The 18,865-nt window shown below is 44.1% G+C and overlaps 1 protein-coding gene across 1 annotated transcript in view; it reads left to right on the top strand.

Moving 5' to 3' along the window:
* The first annotated feature begins 2,906 nt into the window (after nt 1-2,906).
* Nucleotides 2,907-18,865, top strand: part of CPS1 (carbamoyl-phosphate synthase 1) — a 99,184-nt gene continuing 83,225 nt past the window's right edge. Inside the window, exons 1-5 of the mRNA XM_008643561.2 lie at nt 2,907-3,147; nt 11,833-11,942; nt 15,892-16,036; nt 16,611-16,700; nt 17,099-17,155. Of these exons, the coding sequence (XP_008641783.1) occupies nt 3,025-3,147; nt 11,833-11,942; nt 15,892-16,036; nt 16,611-16,700; nt 17,099-17,155 (525 nt within the window). The 5' untranslated portion in view covers nt 2,907-3,024. The remainder of the gene's footprint in view (nt 3,148-11,832; nt 11,943-15,891; nt 16,037-16,610; nt 16,701-17,098; nt 17,156-18,865) is intronic.

Below are 18,865 nucleotides of genomic sequence, written 5' to 3'. Positions count from 1 at the left end.
CTTTGTTTTAAACCTCTGAAAATATAGGTCCTTAGCTTTTTTTGAATCTCTTGTCCTTGGGGATTTGCAAAGCCACAGACCACTGATTTTGTGTGATTTTTATGGTCCTGTGGGGCTGTGTGATGAATTTTGTTTCTGGGATTTTCTAATTGTAAACAGTAACAAAAAGTTCCTTATTTTAATGGGTATTTTGCTCTCCTTCCCCTAATCCCTCTCTCTGTACAATAGTGTAACTGAATATGAAACAAAAGGCACTCTGCCTTTCTCTAAATACCTAGGACATGGTAAGGAAGCCAGAATTGAGATTTCGCACTTTTCTCCCCCAGTACTTGAACTGCTCTTGTCTGAGCGAATCTTCTGCTGTTCCCGATTTCTCTGATACACATCCTTCCTCCAGAGCCCTTGCCCAAACTTTCTTTCTGTAGGGGTGCTACAATTCCAAGTTATGTACTGGCTGGCAAGTTCTAAGCTCAGGTAGTGTGGTTGCATTTCTGTAAAACCATGGGTCCCTGTTCTTTTTCCACTATTCTATGGTTGGTTTCTTTTTCCTTATTGATTCCATCTCTTAGTGATTCTGCCTCTTCTGGTCTTTATGTTAAGCGAAAAGAATACTTAAAATCTTTCCAAACCATAGGTGGCTTGTTTGTGTTTTTACAGGTTTTTCAGAGCTGAGGCTTCTTTAGAGAATACATGGTATATTTTCTCGCCTCAACGCCTCAGTAGTTTGTGACCTTTTTAGCATGTTGGCAGTGAGACAAATAGCTTGGATGTTTTCTCCTGGTTTTTGCAGAGGGAAATTCCTTCATCATGGGGGAGGCTTTAAGATTCTTATACTGGAGCCATAACCTTTGTAATCTCAGAAGGTCTGAGGTGGGCTTGATCAATTTTGAGTAAAACATGTGTGAAAATAGGGAAGACAGCAGGGTCAAATCTAAAGCAGTAGTCAGTGGACCATCCTTGCTGTGGAAGTGATGAAGGAAACTACTTTTTTGCCTGTTGTTTGCCCATATAGCATTTAATCCTTAACATACAGCTGCCACATTAGGTCTCTATGTGTGCAGCAGATCCCTGACACACTGAACACAGTGTGTCTGTGGTTATGCAGCTGTTTGTACCTGCAGGGTGCCGTTCTGCCAAAAGGCATGGTCCATTTTCTGCTCATTCCTTATGCCCTGTGTTCATGAATGGCCTCATGGTGGAAGGAAGAGGTGAGTTTTTGTGTGGATCAATCAGCTTCGTGGTGCAGGCTCACTGCATCTCATGTGGTGGAAGAGGGAAGTTAGGAATTAGCAGTTACCGTGCTGAAACTGCCAGCATGGTTTGATTCTAGTTCAAATATGTATCCCAGGGCCCAAAGTAGTGACTCTCTGCCTGATGTTGGCAGAGAGTAAAATGGGGTGTGGAATTTCCTGTTCAGTATAGCCATGAGAAATAACCTTCCAAATGCTGTGTATTTTACTCACGGCAGTTTAAAGCTAACATAATGTGACTTTGGAAGAAAGCTGGCTCCTGAACTGCATGTGTGAACTCACAGGTGTTTGTATATTAAGATGACCTTTCTAGTACAAGGTGTAGCTTTTTGCAATCCAGTCACTTACATGCATGGTCTTGGCTTCTGGATCACTACAGGCTAGAGCCAAGCAAGTGGAGGAAGAGCTAACAAACCATTTTCCAGTCCTCTGTATTTATTTGTTTTTTTTTGTTTGCAAAAAGCAAAATCTGTGTCTCTCAAGCTCCTTCTATGAATAAGAATGATTGTCAGATATCTTCTTATAGGAAAAATGATTATGTCCTAAACCCCTGTGAAGTTACTGTTGACTTGGTTCTCCTGGCTCTGCACACCTGTAAAGCCCATGTTGAAGCAGTGAGGAGCTCTACACCCAGTCTGTCTTCCACCCTATCTCTGTCTATCTCTTTCAGCCATCTGGATCCAGGCCTTTCCTTTGTGTTTCCCATCCAAGTTTCCAAAAAGCTTTTCACGTCGTGCAGGGTACCTAAACCCATTGCCCTCTCTTCTCTCTATCTTTTATGATGTTCATGACTGTTCAACCTGGTGAATATATAATGAGCTGTACAGGAAATATTTTTATGTGGTACTGGTGTCAATTTAGACTAACCTCAAACCACTGTATAAAAAGAAGTCATGATTATTACTGCCACTGATTAAAAGTCACGTAATTCCTTTACAGCAGAATGTGTCCATCTGCATAAAAAATCTGTATGTATATGTATTGCTTTGAGCCAATTAAAACTTTCATCACCTGGATTTCAAAAGATGCCTCTTCTTTTGAGTTTTTGAAGGATAATAAATGGGCATACTTCTCCCCCAGCTTTTGTCTTAATGAGGCATTTTCATCTCTGGCTAGTGAAGAGTATGATTCTTTATGAAGAGTGTAGTGTAGTGTTACAGGCAAAATATTAGAGTCATGGAAGTCTGTAGTTAGGGGATAATGTATAGAAAATTTCACCTTATTTCATCTGTTCACCATTGAAATGTTACCAGAAGATGTTTTTCTTTTGCAACCATTTATTTTTTTATTGTGAAGATTTTATTTTTCATTTATTTGAGGACAGGCAGCACTCTGGAACCAGTGCTAGTGCATGCTCTCCAAACACAGAGTAAAGATTCCATCTTTCCATGGAATTTGGTCTTCCTGCTTCATGTCCTTTAGTACAATGCAGGATTTGCTGTCTTGCAGATGGCGTCTGGCCTGTGTTGCAACCTCTGTGACAGTGCTCAGAGACCAGCCTGAGGAGGTGTTGCAAGGGTACCTAAGCAAGCACCCCTCTGAGGAGGGGTGGAGGAGGTGGGGCTGCACCTGGGACTTTTAATGGCAGAATAAATGGGAAGGTGGAGGGCAGTGCTGTACAGTCAGTCCAGTGCGCCTGCTGTGTCTCTGTTCTCTTCCCCTATGATCTACAAGAGTATATTGTCAGCACCAAATCTTGAAGAAATACATACAAGCAGATTTTTATTTTCTCTTGTGTTCTTTAAGCTTTAGTTACCTATCGGCAGCTTTCAAGATGACAAGAATTTTGACAGCTTGCAAAGTGGTGAAGACTTTGAAAGGCAGATTGAAGTTTTGCAATGTGTCTGCTGATCACTGGAGTTTCTCAAGGACAGGTACCAGACTGTTGAGCATCAAGGTAACAGTGACTGAACTACTGTGGTTTAATAGATGTGTTTGGCATGCAGAGATAGCTTGCTGCAGATAACAGGGCTTACCTAGCGATGTGAACCAGAGATTTGTCTGAACCCTAGGTGAGGGGGTTGCTTGGCTAAATGGTTTTATTAGCTAAGCAAACACACTTTTTGTCTAGTCTGGAATGGAAATTACAGGTAAATTACACCAAAAGGTGGAAGTTCAGGGTTTCAGTTAATTATTATATGGTATTTTCTTTAGAAACACCTCACCCTTCTATAGGACTGATAGCTAACAGAACAGATCTTTCAGTCCATATGAGCATGAAATGGCTGAATATTTAAAATCATGCATCACTTGAATTAATCCAATTGAATCCATACAGAATCCATTTTCAATGTATTAGAAACTACAATGGCTCTGAGATTAATTGGAGAGGTAGACAACTCTTGTGAATGCATCAGGGTATCAGCTCTTGATTTACTGGGACTATAAATCCCCAGTTGATTTCCCCAGCTTTCTAGTGCATTTTGTTAGAGGAGCTGGAGTACATGGGTGAAATGGGACTTTCTGTGGGACTTCCGTAGCACTGAAGTGCTGTGTGAGCTCTGCCAGCATGCACTTTGCGTTGAAAAGGCACTTTTGCACAGATGTTGTGTTGAATGAATGGTGCAATAGAGTTAGCAGCTGGAGGAGTGGTGTTTCAGAGGGTAGTAGGGAAGAACATTGAGACGCTTGGACGGCAGGTGCTGCCTTACCTGGTAGTGGTCTAGAGGGCTGATCAGTATCATTTCTGTCCACTGAGGACTAGGGTTTCTCTTACCTGTCCCACAGCCACTCATTTTTCAGGAGTTCTCTGAGCTCCTTGCAACAGACCCATTACTTGACAGGACAAGGGGGAATGGATTCAAACTGACAGAGTAGGTTTAGATTAGATACTAGCAAAAAATTCTTTACTGTGAAGGTGGTGAGGCACTGGAAATAGGTTGCCCAGAGAAGCTGTGGCTGCCCCATCCCTGGAGGTGTTAAAGGCCAGGTTGGACAGGACTTGGAGCAACCTTCCAGTGGAAGGTGTATCTGCCCATGGCAGGGAATTGGAACACCCAGATCTTTAAGGTCCCTTCCAACCCAAACCATTCTATGATTCTATGATACTATGATACTATGATACTTTTGAAACAAAAATTGTCTGCAGAGGAACACAGAAAAAGACAAGAGGTGTTCCTGTTTATATGCCTTCCTTCAGCATGTGACTTCCCAGATTAGCTTTGTCTCACCTGCATTTAGAAACAGAGCCTGTGTGGTGAACTAGTGAACTAGAGTCCTTGCTGCTGGACCTGTCTTCCCCTTCTGCAGAGTGTACAGCAGACATGAACTGATACCTTGTTCACAGTCTTATAGCACAGTAATCTTCCTCCCAGCAGATAAACCCTGACTGCAATCAGATCTGGCTTGGGAGGAAGTTATTTCTCCTTGTACTGACAACAGGAGTGCTGCTTGTGGATTATAAACCATTGTGGTTACCAGTTTCCACAGCTGCACCATTTGAAGAGGAAGTAGGGCTCTGGCATGAGGAGCAAATTCCTTGGTTGCTCCTCAGGCTGGGGAAGCTATGTTGGTTTGACCCTGACCGTACAATAAAATTATGTCAGAGCCCTCAGCTGGGCCAGTGCTGTCTTCTCACACGTTCCAGGACAGCTGCCAGTTTCTTTTTTTCCATATTGTAATCTTACCAGTGGGCTAAACAGTGTCTCTTGGTGTGATAAAGCAAATTGCAGCAGTTTGAACAATCTCTTCTCTATGGGTTTCGTGCTTCAGATCGAAAAGGGATGGGAGAAAATGGACACAATAATGGAGACAATGGAGTGTTACTGCTGGGTGAGTGGGACCTGTGAATCCACTAAGAGGTGCTGTTGACAAATGTCACGGTGTCTAAGAGATAGAAGGCCAGGATTCATACTTGGCTGCTTGGTTTATGGCTGGGATGGCCTGCAGCATTAGGTTGCTCATGCTGTACCTTGTGGAACAGGAGTCCATGCAGGTACACTCAACTTCAAAAGGGTTTTAGAAAACTGTCAAGCCAACAAAGCAGGGCCGAAGAGTTCTGCTGGAACACCATCCTTGCTTGTCTCTTGCTTCTGATACCTCTCTTGCTTTTTGGAGCTGGTTCAGTTATTTCTGCCATTGTCTACAGAACACAGCAGTTGGACACTGTGATGCACAGAGAAGTGATTCAAGCACACTTTAGCCTGTGGTTATAAGTCTGAAGCAGCAAAAGACATCTTCCACTGGTAAACCCTTGTAGCCCATGGTTAGCATTGCTGATCCAGCTTTTGGTGTCGAGACACCCTCTTTCTTTACATATCCCAGGTTAATTCAGGTAGCCATAGCTAGTAGGCTAGATCTGATGCATTCTTATACTGATGGATTAGCAGTTGAATTTTGAATTTAACATCTTAAATGGCAGATTCATGGTGTTACATACATGTTTAGTCAGTCATCCAAGGACTGCACAAGCAACAGACCTACAAGGTCATATTTTATAATGCTGAAGCATCCAGTTAAGAAGTTTCATGCACATGAAAAGCTGCTGCCCTCTGATGATGTTCCAGTACCAGCTATTCTAGCACCTACTTATCTGTGCTGTAAAGCTAAAGGGTGATTGCTTAAAGCCAGCACCACTGCTGAAGGCAAGGAGAATGAATACCTGTTAAGAGAGCAATGCCAGGTGAAACCCTTGGAAGCTATTTTAATTTCAGTCCCAGCAACTATAAGTACACCCAAGGTGGGTCAGAATGAATTGAACTCTTTTTCTGTTTCAGAGTGTATGACAGGATCTATTGCAGGGCAGCCAAAACCTACCCTGAAGAGCTGGGTCTGGTGGAGGGTTTGTACCTGCTCTGTGACTACCTGACTCACCATGAGATGTGGTGTTCACCGAACAGTCCCAGAAGTCTCTTTCTGACATTTATTATGTGGCACCTTCTGCCTTGACACTGACAGTGGGGAAAGTTGTTTCCTTTTGAAACTTAATTATTTGAGTTCAGTACCTACTGGAGTCTGTGCTGTCAGAATGAATGGAGAGTAATAAAGCTGAGATCTGGTGTAGCTTAGGAATCTTTGGCTCTTGAGAACTTAGCTCAGATTTTAAAGCCAGTTCTACAGGATCCATGATTCTGTTTGAATTCAGAATATTGAATACAAAAACTTGAACCTTTCCTGGTCTGAGGCTTTTGCTTTAAGACAGTAACAAGCTTGTACACCACTTTTCCATGGGACATGCAGAAGCAGAAGTGAAAGAGACTTTCTAATATTTATATGCAAGCAGTAAAGCAGGGGGCCTGAAGAAAAAAATTAAGGATGAGTCATGCTAAAAAGCCTACCTATTACATAGCTTTGCATCAGAGAGTGGAAGTTAAGTGTAGTTGTGAGGCAAGTGACCAAGTAGTGACCTGTGGATGGGTTTGGTGTTCCAACCAGCATTAGAGGTAATGGGTATTTATGAGAAATTTGAGGAAAGAGTGAAATGCAACGTAATTAACGTCATGGCCCCAGGCATGCTAGAGTTCAAGAAATGTTTGGACAATACTCTCAGGCACATGGTGGGATTCTTGGGGTTGTCCTGTGCAAGGACAGGAGTTGGATGAACTTGATGAATCTTGTGGTTCCTTTCCAACTCAGGGCATTCTATGATTCATGTTGCTGTGTGGGGACTAATGGCAGTATTAGGTAATGGTCCCATTCTTCCATTACTGCAGGCTTAAATGAGCATTTAGTTGCCTTTAATTGCTTTTTCTCACCGGGCTATTTTAGGAAACATAACAAAACACAACGAAAACTTCTAACCTATTTATAAGTTAAAGTATTAGAGAGCATGAGGGAGAGGTGGTAGTTTCAGAAGAATACCTAATAATCCATCTTTAAAGTCTGTACTCTGTCCAGTTGAACTTACCCTATGTGGGGAAACACCATTGTAGATGAGTAGTGTTAGATGTGGGGACTCATAGGTCCGTATTTCCCTATTACAGCTCATCCTTCATTTCTAAAGAAGAGATGGGCATCCATGAGTGAAAGAGGGGCACAGAGAGCAGACCAGAGACCCCTCAGGGCTCTCAGTAGGGATGTTTAGCATCGCCGGTTTCAGGTTAATCGAGCTTGTTTAAAATTCAGGAATGGGAAGAGAGACTGCAGCTTGAAGCTCTTATCATTTAATGCTCTTCTGAGGCCAGTGTAGTGAAATGGGGATGTAAAGGTAGTATGAGCAATAAATAGGTGGCTTGTAACAGTATAGCTGGCTCAGTAAGGAGAGGTTTGGGAGAGCTATAAAAACCACCAGGAATGAGCTAAAAATGTAGTCAGAAATGAGAGGGAGATGAGGAAAATTTTGTGGAGCGCTGTCTTTAGAAACTATTTCAGATTACTGCGAAAGGACTCTTCAAATATATTTGAGGCAGGTGGAAAGAAACTGGCACAGCGACTGCAAGGAGAGTAGAGAGATGGGTGAGGAAGTTAAAGATGAGTCACAAGCTACTCCACTCCTCTTTTTGGAGGTGAAGGGGATGTAAAAAGGGGGCCCATTCCCATAGAGATAGGGAGAACCTAATGAACTGCTGGTGTGGGGGAGCGAAGGGGTGCTCATTTCCATTGGTCCTCAGTGACTTCTGCTAGGTGCCTCATCTGGCTTGGTTCACTCTTCTCCTTTGAGTTTTGTGATGGACAAATATTTGTGGCATTGTTGTGAACAGCCTTAAGAAGAGTTCAAGCTGTAGGAACTATGACTTTTCTGCCATGGTACCTGTGTTGCTTTTCTTTGGGTTTGCCTTGGATAATAAAAGAATTAATCCAGTGCTTCTCCCCAAAAAATATCCTAAGTGTGAAGCTTCTTTGGTGTATCCCAAGACACTCACCTTGACTCTTTATTTTTTCTTGCCCTGTCTTCTCTCAATGTTAGCCAGAAACAAATGTGCCAGAATAAAATCAGATAGATATAGATATAGATATATCTACACAGGGTTGGCAAAGAAGGTCTTGACTGGTAGCCATGTCCAGATAGGTTTCCAGCCTGTGACAGCATAATACTCACAAGAAGAGCAAGAATCTGTTTGATTTTTCTATCAAAGAGAAAACTACTACTTTGTTGCTGGCTATTTGGTCTTAGGAGAGTGAATGTAGCTCAGTCCTGGCACCAGCTTTTTATTGTAGAAGGAATCTCGGAGCTTTTGGATTCTTCCCTGGTTGTGATATGTCAGCTGTTCTGTAGCCAACCAGATGTGTGAGCCAAGAGAAGTGGCAGAGACTGTAGTGCTGTGTGGAATCATGGTCTGCCTTAGAAAGGAGATGTTTTGTCATCTTATTACTGGAGGGAAATAAACTGGCCTACCCTGAACCTGAGTGCCAGCTGTATCTCTGCCTGGCTGAGAGTGTGTCCGTACCTGCCCAGGCTTCAGTACTTGGCATACTCATAGTCCTCCAGCAGTTCAGGGTTCAGCTTCACCTTACCAAGATAAAATGGGAGATTTCTTTGGAGGTGAAGAACTGGACTTACTTGACTGGGAGGCAAGAAGGGGGAAAAGTTACCCCTTCACTTTCCAGTAAAGGAGTTTATAGAAGACACCCTTCGAAAAGCAAATTGTACTGCAGATCTTTTGAGATTTTGCACATCTTTGTCATCCACTTTTTAGATGGTAGGGGCTGCTACAGCAGGGAACTAACTGGAACTAATTTCATCTGATTTCTTACTTTCTTACTGGGTTTAGGTTTGTTTTTCTTTTAACTTCTAAAGTGCTTACTTTACTTGATGTGTGAAGTGCTTAGTGAAGTGGGACCTGAACTAGTTGACTCTTCAGGCTGCTTTGAAAAAATACACCAAATCTATTAACACCATATCAACAGCATGACTCTTTCTGTTAGCCATCTTCCTCCTCAAAGGTCTTGAAGAGTACTGTGGCCTTGCTAGAGCACAGAGCCCTCTGCTGAAGGTGAAGCTACTGATGTGTAGGAAGAAGAAATCAGATTGCAAATGGCATATCTCACATTAGGGGTGTGAGGCAGAAACAATTCACTTGAGATTACAGCAGAGATTTATCTGAGGCTATGTGGGGATGCTTCTGAGAAGGGTGAAGACAAAAGGACCTCAGGGAAGCTCTGGGGGGTTGTTTATTTCTTGCTTGTTCTTTTTTTGAAAGTAAGTATCTCTCCCAACTGATCCCTGATTGAGCCAACAGGCCTTCTCTGTAGCCTTTATATCACTTTTCACCTTAAAAATGAAACTGAAAAAACAAGGTAGGCTGGCAGTTTAGGGATATGGTAACACCTCCACTGTAAATGTAAGCAAGAATAATTGCTTTGAGAATGCTCAATGAACCAACCACTTAATTAAGAATAATAAATCAAGGAAGAGAGGGAAACATTTGAACATTCTAATAGTATAATAGGGGCTTCTGTTCAACAGAAATGATTTCTGTGCTGTCTGGTATAGAAAGGAGGTGGGCTGTGGTGGGAGGAAAGCCATGCAGATCCCTGTCAAGTACAATAGTGAGGGTGAGGCTCTAAAGCTCACAGTGATTGCTCTGGGGTTTGGCCTTCAGCACTTAGATGAATCTTAAATTTTCTGGTCCTTCCACCATTGTGGACTTTGTCTTCTGAAGGATTCTGCCGGGCTTGGTGGCAGTTAGGACCACAATTCAGGCAACTGCCCCAACGTGTGCCCAGTGGCGGGACATGCTTGAAGTGGAGCTGCTATTTGTGTGGACTCCAATCTGTGGCCTGCGGGAAGGCATCCAGCCTTTGACACCAAGGTTGGGAGAAACTGTATCCAGCAGTCAGTGTCCCACCTGGGTAGAGTAGGTTGGGCTTTCAACAGGCTTCCAAAAGGGCAGAGGTCCTGTCCAAAGCCCAGTCTGAGGCACCCACACCACCTCTGTGCAGTGCTTTGAGTGTCTGGCAGTTCTCTGCAGTGAGAGGCACAGGGAGATTAGGGAGCCCACCAGCCTGTCATTTTAATGTGGTCTAAACCTAGGAGATTTAGCCACAAAAGTTCTGTTTTTAACTGGAGAGGGAGGAGATTTTGGTGTTGCTGACTGAACTATCCAATGGTCCAATGGGAAGGTTCCAAAAATTATAGCTAAATCTTTGGAGAATGACTGGATGTTTGACATTAATGAGGAAAAAATGGCAAGGCTAAAAGCATCCCAGATGCACAGAGTTCAATTACTTGGCAGCGCAGTTTGATTTTTAGTGTATTTTGCAGTACATTAGTAATTGATCTGTGTGGTATTTGTAAGTGCAGAGGCGCTCTAAATGAATGTTTGTCATGATGGTTACAAAATGTTCAATACCGAGAATGAAATTTCTCCTTGCTGTGATTGTTCATCTGATTTACGGCTAATGGAAAGTAGCTCTCCAGCTCCTTTCGGCAGCAGATTGATCTTGATTTTTCTTTTAAAGATCCCAGTAAGAGGAATAGTTCTGTAAAAGAAGCCAATATGAAGCTAAATCATTGTGAGAGCTGCTTCCTGTGGACACGCTTGGCACATTGGCATAGACCACTGGGATTCTTGCACTGGTGGTCACTCTGCCTGTTCCCAGGAGACAGATTTGCTTGCCTTCCAGAAGTGGAGGTTTTTCAGGGTCCTGGAAGTTCATTATCCAAATTCTTTTAAGCCCAGGAATTCATTGGCAAATCTATTTACATCTTTGCTTACTCTTTCTCTTCTTCTGCATGTCACCAGTGATCCTGATGTCTGAGGGAATCTCTCAACTCATTCTGTCATTTCTGCTGTTCATGTAGTCATTATTTATTTATTAGAAGGTGGAGTTCTCTGGTGGTTTCCCATCCACTGCCTGGACAGGGTAAGAACGGTTTAGTTTCCAGGTGGGGCTGAAGAGGGTGGTACATTTAGTCTGATATGTGCAAAGACCCGGTTGTGACAGTGAATCTCTTAAGGACTTCTGTAAAACTCTGTCCTATTTCCCTTGGCTGTAAAATAGTGATGAAGCCTGTAAGGGATCCCACAGTTAGTGTGGGACTCAGTTCTGCTGAGCATTCTCTGGAAGAGGTATGGTTTCCTCTAGGCTGCTTGTTTCATAGCTGCTTCTTCTGGGACAATTTATGCCTATCCCTGAGGTAACTGAGACCAGGAGTGTCCATCTGATCCATGAGTTCCTCTGGTCTTGTGTCCTATAGCTGAATAGACTGGTATTTTGAATTTTGCTGTCTGACACCAGTCAAACTAAACATACACTTGTTTTTAGCTACATTGCTGTACAGTTGCACCAGAAGTTAAGCACCTACCAGAGGTCAGAACTGGGTGAGAGCCAGCAGTCAGCAACAGGCCTTGAGCAAACATTGAGGAGGCGAGCAATCCTTATGATGTTGGTAAATTGCAAGATGTAATATGTGGAAAAAATTAACTAAGGGATAGGGAAGGGTGATCCCACAGTAATAGCAGTATATGCTCTACTTGCAGTGAGGTTTGCCAGCTCATTTAGGATAACAATGTTTCCTAAGTGTTATAAAGAAAAAAGGCATCAGACTAGTAAAACAGATGCTATCTTGGCAGCTAGGAGTGGGAGAAGGGCAGGAATACTTACAGTGGTAGGCATGAAAGGCAGGTGTCCTAGGTGTTAACCTGTATAAACATCAAGCCTTTCCTCCTGTGTTTGAGTTTCTTCTTGTGCCTTTCTCTAGGTGCAGACAGCGAACTTGGTGCTGGAAGACGGGATGAAGATGAAGGGTTATTCTTTTGGCTATCCATCCTCCACAGCAGGGGAAGTTGTATTCAACACGGGGCTCTCTGGGTAAGGGAACAACAAATGATGTATAAGCATCAATACTTCTCTGGAAGCTTGTTGAAGTGTGAAAGCTCCTTTTTCCAAGCTCGTAGGGTCCTGATCCAAGCAGGTGGTTTTCTATATAAGGCTACATTGTAGTTCAGAGATACAGAGAGAGAGAAAGAATTAATGAAGATGACTCAGGCACACCTCTTGTGTCAAAGCATTTGTGCTGATAAGCACCTTTAAACACTTATCTAATGATGATAATGAGATACATAGGATTCTGATCACTTCCTACTGAATTGCTGAGTCAGAGCAGAGGAGCTGTCTGTTCTCCTTCCAGTGCCCAGATCAACTATAGAGGTTTGAAGCATCTGCAGCCTTCTTGGTAATGGAACTTGGTTTCTGAGTGCAAAATTTTTAAACTCCGAGTTGGTCACCTTTATGACCCATCCCTTATGTCATTTGTTGGCTCATACCTCAGGTAAGGATGCTTTTATGCTCTATGCCCTTTCCAGCTAAAGGGCAGGATCAGATTCATGCCTAACCTAGCATGATTCTCTGTCCTCTTGAGTGGTAGAAGCCTATGGCTGACTTAGGTTGGCAGCCAAATGCTGCCGGTGCTTTTGTTGGACTACTTGAGCAGGGGGAATCTGGCCACAGGAATGGAGATTTTGGTAAGGACAGGGACATATCCTCGGGGAGGTAAGACATCTCTGAAGCTGTTGATGCTTGAGCTTCTTCTGCAGTCATTCATTGCTGTCTTTGCTCATCTGCATTGTGTTCCCCAAATTCTGCTCTCCTTTGGAGATCTGAGTACTCACAGGATGAGTTTTTAAATGATGTCATTGGTGATTATGTTAAATTGCTGCAGAGGGGAATTAGTTTGCAGAGTTTTGCATTAGGAGACAATGATTTAAGCATTTCGACAGCACTAATTACTGGCTGTGTTAATATACCTGCCAACAAACCACTGCTTAACGTAGATCAGAATGATGGAGGGCACCAGGGCTCTCTTCTCATTGATAGATTATGGGCCATAAATCTTGGCACATCACAAAAGTCAAGGAGGACCTGAGGGATTAATTTCCTCTCCACATGTTACTGTGGCAGTAGAAGTTGTGTTTGTTCATTGTCTAATCATTTGGAGAGGATGCTGTGACAGAGATCTCTTCTGTGCTGGGGAGCATATGGGCATGGAGAAAACATTCAAAATGTAAGGTGGTATCTTCAGAGCCCCTATCCAGAATATGACCTTGATTGATTCACAGAAATGGAAGACAAGAGTTTGCGGCATTGTTGAAGAACCTAAAAGTGGCAGATTTCCTACCAGCCCAGGGGTTGCTGTCCATTGAAAGGAACCCTGTAGCTGTACCTCCTGCTACTGATCACAGAGATAAAGATCTGTGTATCCAGAGGAACCCAGCTGTCCCTTCTCCCTGACACAGGAAGAGGCTGTGCCTGTGTGAAGGAGGTGCCCAGGCTGCTGGGGCACACAGCAGTTTGTCATGATAGGGAACAAGAGGCTAGTGCAGAGGTGCTGATAAGCCTCAGACCTGCTTTCTGTGAAGTGGGTGTTTCTAGGTGCTGAGTGCAGTCAGCATGGGCTCTGTCCTGGTGTGATTAATAGGCTGCTCTGCACTGTCTCCTCATCTGGACTCCCACGTTCTGATTCATGCGGGAGGCAAAGCACTTTATGTGCATATAGCTTTCAGGCTTGAAGTAGCTGAAGCTTGCTGAAATGTTGTCATGTGACTCTGGAATAGAAGGAAGAGAGCACTCTTTTGGGGGTGAAATGTTGAATTTTTGATAGAAAAGCATGAGGATGAATTTTCAGAAACATTTGCTGAAAAAATAAACCTACTGTTGCAGCCATCTGTTTAGTATAGGAACAAAAAGAGGAGATTTCCAATTAAGAAAGAAGAAGAGTTACAACCCATAAAACGTCCCATGTTTGAAATGGTTCCATAAAGGTGTTTACCTCCAATAAGACTGTGTGTGTTTCCCAAGGTATTCTAGTGAGAGAATGGGTTGACAGGAGTTTACTGAAATCAGGCAGACCTTTGGTCAGGCATAGCAAGGACCAGACCTTGAAGCACGTTTGGAGCTGGTGTTGCCATCTGCTCCTCTGTACTCCACACAGCATTGTTCCTGCTTAAAGGGCACTGTCCATGCCAAGCTCTGTCTGCACACCCCACCCAGACCCAATGGCTCTCTGTCCTTGTTTGCTGATTACAAATGACATGCAAAGGTTAATTACATTAGCTTTGTCAGTTACAAGGAGTCTTTTGGAAGCATAGCCAATTAGCTCAGAAGGAGAGAGCAATGGCAAGCATGCACATGCTCTGTGCCTGGTACCTACTGCAGTTTTGGGATCACACTGCACTTTTTGTGGGTGGTTACCTGCAGCAGCAAATATAGATTTGAACATCAGGAGAGGCTTACCTGAAAATATTTCCTGGCCATTGTTCATTCGACCTGTCATTTCTCAGAGCTGGCTGGTGTGCTGCGTTGTCTATATCTGCCAGTCCCACTTTTGTGAAGAGCTTCCCAGTGTTTGACAGTTAATCTTCTGGCAGTAAATCTGGTGTTCCATAAAAATGTCTCTTGTGACTTGCTGATATCTGCTAGATGGCTGAACTTGCCAATTAGGTATTGTTTAAACAATAATGACAATAATAAATTATATTTTGTATAGGACAGATTCATCCTGGAGTGTCTTTGTGCATTTGGCTCAATATTTGTGGGGATAACTTCATCTGTTGCTAAATTGCAGCTGCTTTTGGGTTGAAAGACAGCAATTGCTTAATGGATATTTGCAAAAGCATACTACAGTATAAGAGAGAAAGTGAAGGACTGTCCATTAATTTGAAGCTGAAGAACAGGAGCATATAGACCATATTTACCCTGTCCCCTTATATGTGGTTGAAAGTGAGACTGGATCTACTAGGTCCAGAGATGATACTTTGTGGACTCCTAAGTTTGGTCCTCCACTGCAGAAGAATGTTCCAACATGCTTTCAGATCTGTCCTTGCTGAGAAGGGCATTCAGGCAGGTGGTTAACAAACTGCTGGGCTTCTGCCTGAGCTAATGATAGGACACACTCTGGGGCCTCGTTACCAAGGGTGGAATGCTGAATCCCAAAGCATTGTCTTCAACTTGCCTTCTTCAGGGATACACAAACCAGCTTCCAAGCACTTAGGAGTTTTTTTCAGGTGAAATAAACAGTGTTCTGTGGGTGGGAACATGAAGATTGCCTAGAAGAGAGGCCAGGCCTCTTCTGGGAGAAACTACAGAAGTGGGACCATGGCAAGCTTTGTTTACAGAACCCATAGGAGGCAAGGACCTAGGGTAGTGATGAGGAATCCCAAGGACTTGTCTATGTCCTCCCCCACAAAAAGAGCAGTTAGAGCCCTGAACATCCCAAAAGATGCAAGCTCCAGATTGTGGAAGGGACAAAGCCTGGGCAAACAGCTCTGTTGTCTGCTGGCTTTTCAGTTGGCGCCTTCTGATGCCACTGAGAGGGGGAAGCTCTTACAGCACGCGGAGGGAAGGGTGCAGCAAGGGCAAAGCACTGCCCAGGGGTGTGCCCAGGGAGAGGCCCGGCCAAGCTGTTATCAAAGGGTCCAGTGATACGCTGTGCAGGGCTGAGATCTCCCTGCCCTCTCTGTACTTGTTTCTCATGTTAAATCAAAGGACTCTGAGTTTGTTGATAGCTTCTGTGGTTTTCTTAAATGAAACATGAGAAGCCAAAGTCTTTCCTTGTTCTCCATGTCAAATGTTTAAGCACAGATGGCAAAGCCAGGGTGTATTCACAGATGTGCTTGCTTTTATTCTGAGGATATCTTCACATGAATACCATTTCTGTCTTTTTGCCACATGGGAATTCAAACCTCTCTTGTTTTCACTGGGTCTTTTGTTTTTCTTTTGACTTCAGACCAATGTACTTTTCTTCTGCTTTTTCTTCATCTAGATACACCGAAGCCTTGACAGATCCCAGCTACAAAGGACAGATTCTTTCCCTGGCTAACCCCTTAGTTGGGAATGGTGGAGTGCCTGACACGGCTGCTTTGGATGAAATAGGCCTCAGGAGATTTCTGGAGTCTGATGGGATAAAGGTAATAGGGGGGGATGCAGTGCTGATCATAGGGTTGTGCCCAGCAGCCTGAGTGTGTAAGAGTTTACTGGCTCCCTCACAGAAGGAATCAGTGATACTCAACCTTTCTTTTTCTTCTTCTGGATATTGTCCTTTGGAGGAATGGTGGCAAAAGATACTCCATCTTGATTTCTGTACCAAGCCATGTGCCTTCAGGAAGTATCTGTTCTGAGGTGAAATGACTGTTTTATACACTAACTCCACTGAAAAATGGAGCTGACTTTTGAAATGTTACTTAAAAGTGAAAAGTTTTTTTAGACAAAAAATTAATCAAAATACAACACTTTGTCTTGTCTTAAATTTCCATTTTCTTTCTTTTGACAAGAAGTGTTTTGTCAGCTCAGTGCAATTTGTAGCTTTGGTTACCAAGCCATATTCTTCTATGGATTTCCTGGTCAAAATGCCCAGGTACAGTTGTGAGATAGCCTGAAGTCTGTCCATGATATGGTTTATGGTGAATGAATAGTGAAAATTGAAGGTACTGGATAAGTACAAAGTGATTTTACAGTGCAAAATGACGTTTCTTCTCTCTACAGGTTGCAGGTTTGCTGGTGCTGGATTACAGCAATGAGTACAGCCACTGGCAGGCTACTAGGAGCTTGGGAGAGTGGTTGCAAGAAGAACAGGTGAGCAATCTAGAGGTAACTACACAATGAGAATTGTCCTGGATGGAAAGATGAGCTCTTTATTTTGTGCTTTTTAGTGCAGAAACTAGATTTGAACAACTTGGCTGTTTATGAGTGGGAATAAGGAGGAGAAATGAAGAACTGCAGTGAGGCAGCCTTGGCAGACTGCTGCTGAGAGCCTGAGCTCTCAAGGTCAGGCTGGATGGGGCTGTGAGCAACCTGGTCTAGTGGAAGCTGTCCCTGTCTACCCCAGGGGGTTGAACGAGATGAGCTTTAAGGAGTTTGCCAGCCCAAACTGTTCTATGATTCTGTGGCATGTTCTCATAAAAGTGATCTGGCTGCTGCCTTCTTTCCATTTTAGCTGCCTGTTCTCTAACTTATCCCTGGATTTTCTTCAGGTGCCTGCACTGTATGGGATTGATACCAGAATGTTGTCCAAATTAATTCGTGACAAGGTATGATCTGCTTCCCTTGATCCAGTTGCATTAACCTTGCTGATGCTGGGCCCTTTCCACGTTCAGCAAACCTGGAGCAGAAATGGTACTGCTGGGCTGCCTTGACTTCAGATGCTGCTCAGATCCATATGCTCTTCCAAAGGCTTCTGTACTGCTGGGCAATGCTCTGATCCCAAGGAGCCCCCTCTCCCTGGCTCTGCTCTGGGTTTCCTATCCTGCATAAGTGAGCCAGCACAAGGTGATGTAAATGAAAGGCCTCAGGTAGTATCAGACACAACAGGTGGTTAATATCAAGCACATTGTCATGGTTTGACACTGGCCAAACTCCAGGCACCCACAAAAGCCATTTGCTCACTCTCTCTTGCTTTCGGCTGGGCAGAGGAGAGGGGAAAAAGAAAACTAACAAGGGGCTCATGAGTTAAGAACTGGGAGGAAAACACTCTATGGGCAAAACAGGTTCAAATTTAAAGGTATAAAGTAAATTTATTATTAACAGAGTCAGAGGAGGATAATGAGAAGTAAAACAAGCCTTTAAAACACCTTCCCCCCCTGCCGCTCCCAGCCCCTCCCTCTTTCCCAGCAGCAGCAGGGCGTGGGGGTTGTGGTCAGTTCATCGCCTGAGATCTTTTTCAGTTCGCCCAGGGAGCAGTGTCTTTCCTCTGCTACGCCACGAGTCCCTCCCACAGGCAAAACAGTCTTCCCAAAACTGCTGTGGCATGGGTCACTTGTCCACTCATCTTTTAAGGACAGGCTGCTCTAGTTTGGAAGCAAGGGCCTTCTTTCTCAATCTCTGGAAGCAGGGGCCCTCTCTCTTTATTCGGGTCTCCCACTGGATCACAGCTTTCTCTGACATCCACTCGCTCCGTCATGAGCACTTTTCCCCATGAGCTGCGAGTGGATGTCTGCATCCCCTGTCATGGATTACAGGGAGATGGTTTGTTTCAACATGGTCCTCACCATGGCTTGCAGAGGAATTACAGCTCCGACTCTTGGAGCACCTTCTTCCCCTCCTTCTCCACTGACCTTGGTGCTGCCATGTTGTTCTCTCTTACAAGTGCTGATTTCCTCCTCTTCTCTATCTGGAAGAAAAACTACTGCCCGTAGGTACTATTGCCAACAAGTTCCACCAATTCAAAGATTCTTGCAGCATCCTGCAGTGCCAATAGATTGATTTCGTCTAGGTTCTGCATCAGGGAATCGCTCGCCATGGTTCTGCTGCTGGCCACGTGGCCCCACTGCTACTGCACAGGCGGTCACAGCTGCTGCAGTGCTGGTGCTGTTTAATGCATCTCCTCATGCGGGGTGCTGGGAAGGAGAAGACAGTGCTGCCACTCCTGCCCTTCTGCCCGCGGCATGGCTGGCTAGGGGCGGCCAGGCAAGCAAGGCTTGCTGCGGGCTGCACTAAGATGGCGGCAGCCGCAGCGCAACGCTGAGGGCTGCGCTGGGAGGCCCTGGTGGCAGCGGCTCTCCTCCCCGGGAAAAAACTGTGTATGCACTGTTTTGATTTTCTTCTTAAATATATCATCACAGAGGCGTTACCAACCTCTCGAATTGGGCCAGCAGCATGTCCATCTTCAGAGCCATCAGAGGTTGGCACTGTTGGACATGGTGGAAACTTCCAGCAGCTTCTCACAGAAGCCAAAAAACCAGACTGTGCCAAACCTACCCACACATCTTAATTCAGAAACAGTCAAACAGAGCAATAAGTCC

This window comes from Corvus brachyrhynchos, unplaced genomic scaffold (genome assembly GCF_000691975.1).
Source record: "Corvus brachyrhynchos isolate BGI_N302 unplaced genomic scaffold, ASM69197v1 scaffold671, whole genome shotgun sequence".
NCBI lineage: Eukaryota > Metazoa > Chordata > Aves > Passeriformes > Corvidae > Corvus > Corvus brachyrhynchos.
Note: the sequence above shows the minus strand (reverse complement) of the source record. Positions and strands in the feature narration are given on the sequence as shown.